General features: G+C 45.8%; 1 protein-coding gene across 6 annotated transcripts in view; it reads left to right on the plus strand.

Moving 5' to 3' along the window:
• Positions 1-15,369, plus strand: part of LOC147309048 (ryanodine receptor 2-like) — a 319,734-nt gene that overhangs the window by 57,139 nt on the left and 247,226 nt on the right. For all 6 annotated transcript variants that reach the window (XM_086273380.1, XM_086273384.1, XM_086273382.1 and 3 more), the window contains exons 2-3: positions 13,317-13,436; positions 13,920-14,024. In XM_086273380.1, the coding sequence (XP_086129506.1) occupies positions 13,317-13,436; positions 13,920-14,024 (225 nt within the window). The remainder of the gene's footprint in view (positions 1-13,316; positions 13,437-13,919; positions 14,025-15,369) is intronic.

Below are 15,369 nucleotides of genomic sequence, written 5' to 3' on the forward strand. Positions count from 1 at the left end.
CCAAGACAGGCCAAACCTCTGTTACAACCTACATACAAAAGACACACATTCACAATATATGGGTACACAAGTCTGTTTTATTTCAAAGTGTTTCAAACTTTACAGCGTTTGCAGACCCAGTGTCCATCATCCCTGCATTTGGCATAGGTGAATTTCTAACATGTTGCACAGGTAAACCTGCTGCGATTCCTGTTGCAGCTCTCTTGCACCTGGCGCTGCGTTGTCTTTACAGTCCCTGGCACAGCAGCTGCAGCAGCTTCAGCAGCCTGCCTCTGTGCTAATATTTCCTTGTGCTGCATGAATCGGCAACAAAGTTGCTGAGCTAGAAGACTCAGAAACAATCTTCTTTTGCCTGTCCACCCTGTACATGCCTTGTACAAAATGTAGGCATTCACTGCCGCCAGGTCCAGCATATTGTAGAAAACCACTACTGGCCACCTGCGTGTTGCTGCTCTTACGGAATACATCCATGCCATTTGGTCCAACACGTCTACACCACACTGTAAAAGCAGAGAGAGAGAGTCATGAGTATATATTTTTTTCTATAGGCCTGTATAACACACATCAGATAACATTGTAGCACTGGTGTAAAATTGTACACAGATTCACGTACCTTCATGTGGTTATAGTCTGTTATCATGTTGTGTTTCCTCTTTCTGCCGTCACCGATCGTCACGTCTTGGTGCATGGAACTTAGAACACACACAGTCTTGGTTTTTTTAGGTGCATAAATTGTCAAGGAGACACCGCCACTTCCAAGCACTGAAGTGGAGAATACCTCTCGCTTTGCAGTATCTTTTGCAAGTTGAGGAAGTTCACGCCGGACTTTATTCACCGTGCCCAGTAACGTTGTTTTGCACTGCAGCAGTTTGTGCGACTGTGACAGTGAAGTAAAGAAATTGTCTGTTGTGACATTTCTCCCATCATCCAAAAATGGCTCCATCAGTTTCATGACCACGTTCTCTGCCAGCCTCTCTCCCTTCTGACGACTGGGGTCTTTTCCCAAGTAAGGAGATGCACTGCAGACATATTTGGTGTCCAAGTCCGTGGCCATCCAGAACTTGATCCCAAATTTGTCTGGCTTGGTTGCAATATACTGTGTGAATGGACAACGAACCTTGGTAGGGAACAGCTGTTCATCTATGGTCATGTGTTCTCCTGGAGTGAAACTCTTAGCACAGTTCTTGTTGAAGCGTGTCCAGATGTTGGAGATCGCCGCAAATCTATCTGTTTTCACCCGTTCTGCGTGTCCTTGTCATCAAATCAAAGGTGTTGCATAATTGAAATGAATCTATCTCGGGGCATTGTCTCTTTGATTACTGGCACCAGAAATCTTTCTGACCAGCAATCCACAATGGCACCAACATGATTGCTCTTACAAACAGAATTGAAATGAATGCCATCAGTTCATGAACTGACAAATTCCAGTGCGGCTCTGTTCTGCGGGCTTGATGTACCGTACACTCTCTAATGGACTGCATCATTCCCACGTCTAACAGGCAAAGGAAGCTTTGGAGCACACTTGTAATCTTACGCTGTTGGAAGATAAACAAATAGAGAATGGTAAATTTACATGAACCTCACTCTAAATGGGTTTATATAAATATCATATGTAATATGGCAATGACAAACCTTAGCAGACTCTGTGGGTCCAGTTTGCGCAATGAAGCACGAGCGATTTGCTGCTGCACTGGGCAATCCTCCTCAACCCACACAGTGCCGTATTTTGCCGTGTGGCTCTGGTTGGGCTTCCCAGTACCACGGGGCCTCTTCCGTGGAGGCATGTTGGGTTCTTGTTCCGTCTCCTTTTCAGATTCTTCTGAGGAGGTATCAGTGGCCTGCTGGACAAATGAAACCTGTCCTCCATCAGAATCTGCTTCGTCCATTTCCTGAAGCAAGGCCAAAGCCTGTTGCACGGAGAGGTTCTTCCTGCGTGGCAGTGATACGGAGGCCATCCTGATGTGCATTCTCAGAAATGCGAACAAGAAATGATTCTCCCGCCTGGGTCGGTCTGCTTTTATGCACAGCACTGTGCTGTAGTCAAGCAATGCCACTTCCTCACATACACAGTGACAATGGAACAATGGAAGAGCTGTGCTGAGAGTCAAGGAAGTTGTGAATGTGTGTCTTTCATATTTGCAGGTCAGTCAATGTGTGGGATATTTTGTATAGGTACGGCAGGCATTTCTGAAAGTTGTAACACAGAGGTTTGGCCTGGCTTGGATCTGAGCAACTCTGAGTGAGCAAATGCAAATGTGCAAGGCCTCAAGGATAATGGGTGGTTTGCACAACCAAAGCTGGAGGAGAAACGAGCTGACGACCTGTGAAAATCTCAGCAGGGGTGATTAACACCTCGGGACTTGCACCAGAAAATATAAAAGCCAGTAATTCTAGTAGGTGTTGAGTTGAGGGAAGTTACGCAAATTTGCGCAGGTTTAGTAAATCTAGTGATATGTATGTGTTTTGAGAGTGTGAGTAATGTGGATGTCTAGGCCTAAAATTGAGGCACAGGCGGCCAGAAGGGGACAGAGGGGGAGTGCCTCCCCTGCACCCTGGTGACACACCTGCACCCCAAGCCCTGCGTGTGTGGGTGGGTGTGGTGGAGCGGGAAGAGGGAGGCAGCTGAGGATGGGGAGGGAAGAAAGGGAGGGGCAAGCTCCCCCGCTGACCCCAGTAGGCAGCCCCACACTCTGGAACCCACCAGGACAAGGGGGCCCAGGCCCATCCGGACCGGGACCCACAGCAGCACCACCCAGCCCCACAGAGTCCGGGGCAGCCCACCTGACCCCACCGCAGAGAAAACTGCACCCACCCCGTCATCCACTCATCTTCCAGACTACACAAGACAATAGACACCCAGGTTGAGTTCATTCTCCACCTCTCCTATATCTCTCCCCCACCTGCAGAGTGAGCTCCTGTAGTGAGGAGACCTCCTGCAAAGATGTAACAGCCTCCCCACCAGTTAGAGAGCCCTCCAGTTGGGCCGATGCACCAGAGGTCCCCCCGCACCAGGGCTCAGCCCCCATGCACCTGCCCACAACCCCGGCAACACAACAACCAGGACCCAAGCCCCCAAGGCCCAGCCAGAGCCCCAGCCTGGGGGCGGAGCACCCCCAGACCCCCAAGCCTCCACACCCGTCCGGAACCCACGCAGGAGCAGCCAGGCTACCAGGCCAGTAACCAACGTCCGCCAGCACAGACCCTCCCCCATCTCCGCTGTATGCAGCCACAATGAAAACACCATCTAAGAGCCACCAAAGCCCCTAACCAGGTTATGGCCACAACCCCCGGGTTAGGCCCTCCAGGGAAAACGTCCCTAGGGACTCCCCAGATGCCCTAAGGCCGTCCCTAACCCCATATCAACCACTTTAAAATAAACTTAAAGAATAGTGATGACTACCAGGAAACACCTGAGGCAGTTTCTGTTTTGATAGACCATGTAATACCAGAGTTATGATTAAAAAAAATATATATATACGGTATATATATATATATATATATATATATATATATACATACATATATATATATATTAGGGGTGCAACGATATTCGTATCGATATTGAACCGTTCGAACAATACATTTGTAATTTATTTTATCAACTTTCCTTCTGACGATGCTGTCTGTGTTGAGTGCTCAGTGAATCTGCGCTCGACTACTCCGCCTAGGCTGCACTGTCGAGCGCAGATCCACTGAGCGCTCAACACAGACAGCATCGTCAGAAGGAAGAGCGCAGGGCAAGCTAGCGAGACAGAAGTTAAGCTCTCCTTGCAACATGAACCTCCCCCACCCTCATTCAGATCTGGCGTTTGGAATTATTTTAGTTTTCATGTGACGTATGACCCTGAAGGTAAGCGAGTCATGGACTAAAGTAAAACAGTATGTTGGATGTGCCATGCAATGCTCAATTACATGGGTGGGAGCTAGTGTGTTAGCGCAGTTAGCTCGTTAACGTGTTGGCCGTCTAGCCCCATGCACGGGGCGATCGGCGGTAGCTCGTTAACGGAGATTTGCCGTGTTGTGGCGTCAAGGTCATTTCAACGAGATTAAGCACTAGTGGGAACACAACGAATATGACTGCACATTTACGCCGACATCATCCTAGTGCAAAGACAAAAACAACAAGCATGCTACTAACTTTAGCCGAGTCATTTAGACAGCTGTTAGCACATGATTCTCCTTATATGTTTAATATGCTGCTGAGAATATAGCCCAGAAGAAGCGGATAGTATAGCTTTTATTTTGGAAAGAGACATTTCTCTGTAATAAACTCTCTTTTCCAAAGATGAGTGATTCCTCAATCAGATACAGGGCTCGCAATATCGCTAGCCCGACGTCCTGGGGCTAGCAACTTTTTCAGTCGGGCTACCAAAATCTATCTCTTCCCTGCCCGTCGGGCTATTGTAGGAAGGAAAAATATATGTCAATGCTTTTGCATTCTTTCAGAAATGTAGCTGGGTAATTATGTCATTGGCATCGGTGAGCCACTGTCAATATGTGACATATTGAAATCACGTTTGAATTTGCGCTTGTTTTTTTGCTTTCACTTTGCAATCGTGCGAACTGTGTATAGAGAGCGACAGCACTGATCTGTGAGTGATGATAATTTGCGCACCAATTCCTCTGACATCGTCTTATTAATCGTTAGCTTACTATGCAAACATGACAAGTGAAATCTCCCGCAGCAAGCTTAAACATGTGAGAGGTTGATCGCGCAGAGAATCGCTGAGCTTATATGAGTGCGTGTGTAAAAGCAGCAGGATATATATGTGTCAGGGTGAAGAAGTGACAGCCAAAGAAAAGCTTACCACAAAACGGAGAAGTTATGACAAATCAGACTATAAGGCAAAAAGAAAGTGCAGCTTTATGGTTTCATGGACAAAATAATTTCTGTGGCTGCAATATGACGAGCTAAATAACCAGGGCTGCACATAAGTGGTCCGCAGGTGCGCATTCGCTGTCAAAATAAAAAACACGCACAAGGGTTAGGGTTAAATTTAAAAACTGTACTTTTGAGTTAAAATATATATTTATAATTTTAATAAATAACAAATTAAAAAGGCATGAACATTTTTTTTGTATCGAAAAAATATCGAACCGTGACACCAAAGTATCGAACCGAACCGAACTGTGAATTTTGTGTATCGTTGCACCCCTTATATATATATATATATATATATATATATATATATATATATATATATATATATATATATATATATATATGTATGCGAGAGGAACTGACCTGAAAAATAGGATCATGGCCAAGCTTGAAACCTGGATCCCCCGTAGCCGGTTACCAAGATTACGTGAAGTACCCTCAGAAGGTCTGCTAGATGATGTTAATGCAGCACTACGGGCAATACCTACAACCACGATTACCGACACTAACAAGCTGATCTACAATACGGCAACAGTGATCAGTGAGATGCTTCGCTACAAGTTGAACAGCGACAAGGGGCAGTACCCTCCATGGAGAAGGAGGCTAGAGGGCAAGATCAAAGTAGCACGGAGGGAGGTTAGCCAACTAACGGAGTTGCAGAAAGGTGCGACAAATAAGGTGCCTAAGAAATACAGCAAGCTGTCCATACCTGAGGCCTTGGAAACTGCCAAGCAAAGACTCACAGCCTTGGCCAGCCGCTTGAGGAGGTACACCAGAGAGATAGAAGGCAGGAGAATAAACCAGCTGTTCTCCACAGAACCAGCAAAGGTGTACTCTCAGTGGCAAGGGAACAATAAGAGAACAGCACCACCAAGGCTGGAGACGGAGCAATACTGGAAGAGCATATGGGAGAAGGATGCAACCCATAACGGCAATGCTCAATGGCTAGAGGATCTGAGGGCAGACCACAGCGACCTCCCTGAACAGGGTCCAGTAACCATCACAGTGGCAGATATCCAAGAAAGGGTCTCCAGTATGAAGAGTTGGACAGCACCAGGGCCCGACATGGTTCACGCCTACTGGCTGAAGAAGCTGACTGCACTCCACGAGCGTCTGGCAGCACAAATGAACCAGCTGCTAGTTAATGAGAGACACCCGGAATGGCTAACCGAAGGTCGGACGGTCCTGATCCCCAAGGACCCCAAGAAGGGACCGGTCCCCTCCAACTACCGACCAATAACCTGCCTCAGTACTACAAGGAAGCTCCTGTCAGGCATCATATCGGCTAAGATGAACAGGCACATGGGTCAATACATGAGTGGGACACAGAAAGGAATTGGCAAGAATACCAGAAGGTAGTCAGAACTGAGGGGATTGAACTACCAGAAGGCAACATTGCAGACATAGAGGACAGTTACAAGTACTTGGGGATCCCGCAGGCGAATGGGAACCATGAAGAGGCCGCTAGAAAAGCTGCAACCACCAAGTACCTGCAGAGGGTCAGGGAAGTCCTGAGGAGTCAGCTGAATGGTAAGAACAAGATCCGGGCCATCAACACGTACGCCCTGCCCGTGATCAGGTACCCTGCTGGGGTAATAGGCTGGCCAAAGGAGGAGATAGAAGCCACTGACATAAAGACAAGAAAGCTCCTTACCATGCATGGAGGGTTTCACCCCAAATCCAGCACCCTGAGGCTGTACGCTAAGCGGAAGGAAGGGGGCCGGGGACTGGTGAGTGTCAGCACCACAGTCCAGGATGAGACAACGAACATCCAAGAATACATTGGGAAGATGGCCCCAACTGACCGAGTGCTCAGTGAATACCTCAGGCAGCAGAAACCCAAGAAAGAGGAGGGAGACGAGGAACCATCATGGAAGGACAGGCCCCTGCACGGTATGTACCACCGGCAGATAGAGGAGGTGGCTGATATCCAGAAATCCTACCAGTGGCTGGACAAAGCTGGACTGAAAGACAGCACAGAGGCACTAATCATGGCAGCACAAGAACAAGCTCTGAGCACAAGATCCATAGAGGCTGGGGTCTATCACACCAGGCAAGACCCCAGGTGCAGGCTGTGTAAAGATGCCCCAGAGACAATCCAGCACATAACAGCAGGGTGCAAGATGCTAGCAGGCAAGGCATACATGGAACGCCATAACCAAGTGGCCGGCTTAGTGTACAGGAACATCTGTGCCGAGTATAACCTGGAAGTCCCGAGGTCAAAATGGGAGATGCCCCCAAGGGTGGTGGAGAATGACCGAGCTAAGATCCTGTGGGACTTCCAGATACAGACGGACAAAATGGTGGTGGCTAACCAACCGGACATAGTGGTGGTAGACAAACAGAAGAAGACGGCCGTAGTGATCGATGTAGCGGTTCCGAATGACAGCAATATCAGGAAGAAGGAACACGAGAAGCTGGAGAAATACCAAGAGAAGAGAAGAGAAGAGCTCGAGAGGATGTGGAGGGTGAAGGTAACGGTGGTCCCCGTGGTAATCGGAGCACTAGGTGCGGTGACTCCCAAGCTAGGCGAGTGGCTCCAGCAGATCCCGGGAACAACATCGGAGATCTCTGTCCAGAAGAGCGCAGTCCTGGGAACAGCTAAGATACTGCGCAGGACCCTCAAGCTCCCAGGCCTCTGGTAGAGGACCCGAGCTTGAAGGATAAACCGCCCGCAGGGGCGTGCTGGGTGTTTTATATATATATATATATATATATATATATATATATATATATGCAATGCTTTTTTCTGAATACTATTGGCGTCTTTAGTGCAAACAAAAACACTGACACCTCTTTCCTGTTGGTAGAAAAATATACCATGGCAACCAATAATATGTGAACACGTGACATTTGGTTATTTAGAAAGAGAAGAAAGTTTTAGAAGTGACAGTGACGAGAGAGTGAGCGAGCGAGAACGCAAGCGATATCGCCCTCCTTCCAGTGGGACATGCCACTGGCCCAACCTTCCTTGTCAGATGCACGAACCACCTCAGCTGGCTCCATTCAATGTGGCTAAGTGGATGGCTGAGCTTCTCACCTTAAGTCTAAAGGAGAGGCTAGCAAGCCTTTGGAGCAAGGTAATTTCCACCACTTGTACTCACGATCTTGTTCTTTTGCTCACTATCCAGTGCTCATGACTATAGGTGAGCGTAGGGATATAGGTGGACTGGTACATCAGAGCTCAGCTCTCTTTTCACCATGATGGACCAGCACAGCATCCACATCACTGCAGCTGCAGCCCCAGTCCGTCTGTCAATCTCACGCTTCCCTCCCCCTTCACTCATGAGCAAGACCCCGAGATACTTAAACTCCTTCTCTTGGGGCAACAACTCATCCCTGACCTCCAAAATTTTCCAGCTGAGGACCATGACTCCGCTTCACACTTGGCTGCGAACCATTCCAGTGTTAGCTGGAGACCACCACCTGACGAAGCCAACAGAACCACATCATCTGCAAAAAGTGGAGATGAGATTCTGAGACCACCAACATTTAAGCTCTCCGCCACTTGATCACACCTAGAAATCCTGTCCATAAAAATAATGAACAGAATCTGTGACAGAGGGCAGCCCTTATGTCCAATACCCACTGGGAATGACTTCTGTAGCAACTGGTCAGACACCCCATACACTTGAAGCACTACTGACAAAATACTCAGAGGGACAGTGTCTGATACCTGCTCCAAGTCCACAAAACATCTAGACTGCTTGGGCAAACTCCCAGTGATTCCTGAAATATTCTCATGAGGGTTTAGAGCTGGTCCAGTGTTCTGCGACTGGGACAACACCTGCATTGTTCTTCCTGCATCTGAGGTTCAACTAACAAGATGGACTCTTTTTTCCCCCCCCAGCACCCTGGCATAGACTTTCCCAGGGAAGCTGAGAGGTGTGAGCCCCTTATAGTTAGAGCACACTCTCCAGTCCCCCTTCTTAAAGATGGGAACCACCACCCTGGTTTGCCAATCCCGATGTACTGCTGGTGATCTCTATGAACCATTGTAGAGGCGGGTCAACCAGGACAACCCTACAACACCCAAAGCTTTTAGGAACCTCATCCACCACAGAGGCCCTGCTACCAAGGAGTTGTTTAACTGAAGCCAAATAAATTAAGGTGCCACTTACAGACATTACATCCCAGTCACACTGATAAACCACTTGAGTTTTTTCAGCGAAAATGTTCTGAATATTGCCGACAATCATCTTTGTGAAAGCTCCTTCAGTAAACCAGCGAGCAAGGTTAGCATCAAACAAGGTGGCATACCAAATAGCTCAGTGCAAAAACCCTCACACCATAGCAGAGGAGTCTGCCTGCAGCATTAGACATGGTTTCTGGCATGCTGGATGACACGAGTGCTGCAAAAATAAAACTATCTCTCTGTCCAGTGACACTGTCACCAGACGCATAAATGACATTGGTAACGACCTTAAAAAACAGCTGGTAGATAAACTCAAAGACAAACATTTTGCCTTACAGTTTGATGAAGCAACAAAGACTGTTTGTTTATTGCTTATGTACGTTGTGACATGACAAAGTTCCTGTGTGAGGATCTACTTTTTTGTAAACATGTCAGAGACAGAGACACATCTGCAAAGCTATTCAAAATGCTGGCCTGCTTCCTGACTGAGAACGGGCTAAAGTGGGAGAACTGCATTGGTATTTGTAGTGATGGTGCACAGACCATGGCAGGGATGAGAAAAGGGCTTCGGGCGCTCATCAAGAAGGTTTCGCCTAATGCTGAATGGACACACTGTGTTATACACAGAGAAGCACTGGCATCAAGGCGCCTTTCCTATTTTTTCTAAGTAAGGTTATGACTGATATTGTAGGTGTAGTCAATTTTATAAAGACCAGACCACTAAAAACAAGAGTATTCTCTGCTGTCTCAAGTCAAGTCAAATCAAGTGCCTTTATTGTCATTCCAACCATGTGCAATGGTACAGTACACAGTAAAACGAGACCATGGTGCTACCTATGACATGTAACAGACAATCAACACAGGACTACACATGCAATGTGCAAAAAACCCCAAAAAGACAGAACAGAACAATAAGACACAACCGCGCAAAATAACTGTGCAAAAGACTGAGCGTTGTGCAAAAAGTAACTTGGTGTATGAAGGTGTGCGTGTGTGTGTATGTGATTGTGCAGATAAGTGCTTGGTATGAAGGTATTTGTGTGTGTGTCAGTGTTCAGGAGTCTGACAGCTTGGGGGAAGAATCTGTTTCACAGTCTGGTAGTGAGGGCACGAATACACCGGTACCTCTTGCCAGAAGGCAGCAGGGTGAAGAGTGTGTGTGAGGGGTGCGTGGGGTCCTCCATTAAGGCTTTGCAGAGGCAGCAGGTGTGATAAGTGTCTGTGATGGAGGGAAGAGAGGCTCCAATGATCTCCTCAGCTGTTCTCATTATAAGTTGCAGAGTATTGCAATCTGATATGGTGCAGTTGCCATACCAGACAGTGATGCAGCTGCTCAGGATGCTCTCGATAGTCCTTCCATAGAAGATGGTGAGAATGAATGACGGAAGATGGGCTTTCCTCAGCTTCCACAGGAAATAGAGACGCCGTTAGGCTTTCTTAGTTATGGAGCTGGTGTTGAGGGACCAGGAGAGGTTCTCTGCCAGGTGAACACCAAGGAATTTGGTGCTCTTGACGACCTTCACAGAGGCTCCATTGATGTGAAATGGACAGTGATCTCTCTGTGCTCTCCTGAAGTTAACAGTCATCTCTTTTGTTTTGTCCACATGTGACGAGATGGGAGCTGAACATCAAGCTGTGCTGTTTTACAGTGAAGCGAGGTGGCCGTCATGAGGAAAAGCCTTGTCCCGAGTTTTTGAGCTCAGAGAGCAGATGAGAATATTTTTGGAGCAGGAGCACAAGTCTGAAGTGGCTGAAAAATTTAGTGATGAGAACTTTCTGGTGAAACTGGGCTATCTTAGTGGCATATTTGGAAAGCTAAACGAACTAAATCTACGGCTTCAAGGGAAAGATAAACACCTCCCTCAGGTCACAGGCAAGATCAGCTCTTTCACCTAAAAGCTTGCAATGTGGGACAGCAATCTTGATGAAGGAAATACTGATTTATTCGAGAATCTGCTTTAATTTGTTGATACTGGCTATGATGCCACCTCAGTGATTCCATGTATTAAGCAGCACATTTCAAAACTGATCGCATACTTCCCTGAAAACAGTTCCCAGTATGACTGGGTGAAAGATCCTTTCAATGCACAAGCTCCAACTGGTTTCAGCTATGCAGAGGAGAACCAGTTCACTGACATGACATCTGACTCCACTAAAAAACAATGTTAATAAAATTATTCTTTGTTTTAAGTTGATCTATATTTCTTTTTAGTTTTCTTTAATGTTAATAAGGATACAATGTTTTGCAGAGATGTACTTATAACAGCAATTTGGGTAGACCGAAGCAGATATGACTCCTTCAGCCTGATGACTCCCTTCACCTCCAGTGTCCACCATTTGTCAAAGGAGCTTGCAAAGAAAAGCGTCTGGACTTCTTTAAGTTACTTGAAGACGTTTCACCTCTCATCCGAGAAGCTTCTTCAGTTCTAAGGTCAAATGGTGGAGAGTCCCAGATATAAACCTAGTGGGAGTGACCCCCCACAGAGGGACAAAAGGACCCCCTGATGATCCTCTAGTCGCCTGAGCCAAGGTGGGAAACTGGGTGTGGGTCCCAATCAGCCAGAGTTTCGGGTGTGTTCATTGTGAAACCTGGCCCCACCTTATCATGCGAATTCCTGAGGTCAGATGGCCCAGGATGTGAGTGGGCGTTAAGGCGTCTGGGAAGGATCTCAAAACTGAATTATAGATGGCAGAGAGTTGGTGTCGTAAACCCCGCCTCTGTTCAAAGATGGTCGCTCACAGTGGACATAGATGGCTTCTTTCACTCCTCTTTCAAACCATCTGTCCTCTCTGTCCAAAATGTGAACATTGGCGTCCTCGAAAGAGTGTCCTTTATCCTTAAGATGCAGATGGACTGCTGAGTCTTTTCCTGTGGAGGTGGCTCTTCTGTGTTGTGCCATGCGCTTGTGAAGTGGCTGTTTGGTCTCTCCAATGTAGAGGTCTGAGCATTCCTCGCTGCACTGTACAGCATACACCACATTGTTAAGTTTGTGTTTTGGCGTTTTGTCTTTCGGGTGAACCAGTTTCTGTCTGAGCGTGTTGCTGGGTCTGAAATACACTGGGATGTCATGCTTGGAGAAAACTCTCCTGAGTTTCTCTGATACGCCGGCTACATAGGGGATGACAATGTTGTTGCGTCTGTCCTCCCTCGCTGGTGTCTGATCTTCTTTTCTGTGCCTCTTTGCTGACTTTAAGAACGCCCATTTAGGATAGCCGCACGTTTTGAGTGCGGTCTCACTGTCCCACAGAGCATTGAAGTCTCCCAGTAGGATAACAGAGTCTCCAGGTGAAGCACCCTTGAACCCCCTGCTCAGGGACTCCAGTGGACTCTAGCCCACTGGGAAAATGCCAACGTACAGGCAGCAGGCCAAGGGGATACCAAGATACCCACTCCAGCCTGCCGCCTCTCATCAAGGGCAACTCCTGACTGGGACAGAGTCCAGCCCCTCTCGAGGAGACTGCTTCCAGAGCCCAAGCTGTGCATTTAGCTTAACCCGATTTTATCTAGCCGGTACCTCTCAACTTCACATTCTAGCTCAGGTTCCCCATCAGCAAGGGGACATTCCATGTCCCAGTCATCAGCCTTGGTGGCCAGGGATTGGGATTGGTCTGCCAGAGTCTCCACCCTTGGCCGCCGCCTAAAACACGCTGTGCCTGACCTCTACAGCTCCATTAAATCAGTGATTTTAGCGTGTTAGAGAAGAAAAATGGTGGATTGATGCAAATTGCATCCAGAACAGAAATTATACTGGGAATGCAATTTTGGTTGAACAAACACCTACACAGACAGCATGCTTAAACAGGCAGACCAGACCCTGAACTTCAGTAGATAAGCTGATGAGCAGTCAGGGTTGCAGGGTTGTCTCCATTTCTACTGTACATGTTTCTACAGTAAAATCACTGTGGCAGTTGCTTTAAATTCTCTTTGGGCTGGTTTCCATATTTGCTTATTGTTGTTGCTTTGTGTTAATAGGTAAACACTAAAAGAAAGATCATATGTTTGCCCTTATTAGGACAGGAATTTTCTGTTGGTGTGTGGGAAACTGTAGCCTATAGTTTATATTGTTAAATGTAACTATGTGGCAGTGCGTTTCAGGTCATTTTATCGTTTAGTGTAACAAATAAATTTCTCTGGCAAGTAATAAAGTAGCATACTACAATACTTTTAAGAAAGGTAATGAATAATGTGTTTTACTTTTTTTGATTAATGACCCCAACGATGCACAGCACAGCCCTGCTCCCTGCTGCCTTTGTTTTAAGCTCTCTGTCTTGACCCACTGTTTTTCTTTCTATGTTTAGGATGATGAAGTGGTCTTACAATGCTCAGCTACAATCCACAAGGAGCAACAAAAACTTTGTCTTGCTGCTGAAGGCTTTGGGAACAGACTCTGCTTCCTCGAGTCCATTTCAAACTCCAAGGTACAGTATTGACATAAGTAATAATCCTTTATTTCACAAGAATAGCCAGATCACCATCAAATGAGTGGGGAAAAATGATTTCACTGAAGAAAAAAATCCAGAACGTGTTGGCTGTAGCATGTATTTATGTGTCATGTTCATCAAACCCTGATCATCAGATCACAAACCAAAATGCTTTTGGAGAAGTTGCCTAATTAATTAAATGAGCGTCACAGCTTCCACAATAGCATTACAGTTTGAAAACTACTCTATACCTCATAGCTTTCATAGCTCCATTCATGCTATATTTTATAGGATTCACGTGTTTACTAAGAATTGTGTGTGCACAAAGTCAGAGCTGTAGTCATCATAGATTTAATAAAGTCTCCTGTGCCACACAGGATAAACCGTGGCTCTTTTGGTGGTATAAAGGTGGCCTACACAACAATGGACAGGAGATTTTAATTTAGATGTAAATTTATAGCTGTTTTCTTGTTGTTTCAGAATGTACCTCCAGATCTGTCAATCTGCACTTTTGTGCTGGAGCAGTCGCTGTCTGTACGAGCCCTGCAGGAGATGCTGGCCAACACCCAAGAGAAGGCGGATGGGGTGAGTGTGGGCATGCATACACACACACATCAGAGAAGAGAGTATTAATAAATGTACTGTAGGTGTTGTTCACATTAGGGTGAGATCTTCTAGGGCAGACCTAGGGTAAGGTCATCTCCCAGCAAGAAGGTTCCTGGTTTGAACCCCAGCTGGGTCCTTTCTGTGTGGAGTTTTCAGGTTTTCCATGTGTCTGGGTGGGTCCTCTCCAAGTACTCCCTAAGCTGTGTAGGCAGACACAGGGGTGGACTACACAATATTAGAGAGTTTCCTATCACAGTTCAAAGACATTCATGTTAGGTTTGTTGGTGATTTCAAATTTGCTCATGGATGTAAGGAAGGGTTTAAATTGTATAGACTAAAGCAGCCGTCCCCAACCACCAGTCCGTGAGTCGTTTGGTATCGTGTTGTAGTTGTGTGTCTTATTTTGAAAGAAATATTTACGCGTTAGTGTAGTGACCAGAGAGCATTAAGGAGCAGAGAGGAGGATGTAGTTGGCGCATTTCAGAAGGACACTGCTAATAAAGTAACACAATTACACAGTGAATTTGCGTTTATTATTATATTTACAAAATACCACAGTTTTTGTCTCGGTGGTATCATTTTATTTTGTTGTATTTATAAGCGACACCTTAAAGGCCGCTCTGTGAAAATATTGTCTGAAATTAATCTGGTCTGTAAAAAAGGTTTGGGACCGCTGATCTAAAACACTGGATTAATGTATGTTTAAATGTGACCTGTCTAGCATTACATGGTAAGAAAGACCAGAAAAGCATTATGTAAATCATGTAAATGTTCATTCCATCCATGCCTGATAAAACACAAAGAAGAACATGACACACACACGAGAAAGAGAGTCTGCTTATTCCACTCTTTTTAATGGGGGTTGTTCAAAGTGGTGAAAATGAAGCTGCTGATAAGATTTGACAGAAAATATTGGCTTAATTCACACACTTTGTCAGGTTATAAGGGTTTTTGACCCAAGCTTTTGTTTGTTATTGTGGGTTTGTTTTGTTCATTTAGCCTATTGTTTGCAGGGTTGTTGTACAGACTTCTGTTTGAATTATCATTATAGTAGTTTGTGGCTTTGTAACATTTGAAAAATTATGAAATCTGTACATTTTTAGTTAAACTACTGTGAAGACATCTACGTAATATATTTAACAAATTGAGTTAAAGCGTCTAAAGTGTTTATTTATTTATTGTCATGCCTGTTCCCGCAGTTTCCCATATGGAAACGATATATATAAATCTTATAAAGTTTGTATCTGTCTTGTGTGAAACTTGTATGAAAAGCATACAAGTGTGAAAACAGATATAAGATCCCTTGAAGAATTATATAATGAAA

Source organism: Aulonocara sp. 'chitande type north' Nkhata Bay, linkage group LG18, assembly GCF_057382095.1.
Source record: "Aulonocara sp. 'chitande type north' Nkhata Bay isolate Kocher_YH1m ecotype deep benthic linkage group LG18, A_spYH_male_GT1.1, whole genome shotgun sequence".
Taxonomy (NCBI): Eukaryota; Metazoa; Chordata; class Actinopteri; order Cichliformes; family Cichlidae; genus Aulonocara; species Aulonocara sp. 'chitande type north' Nkhata Bay.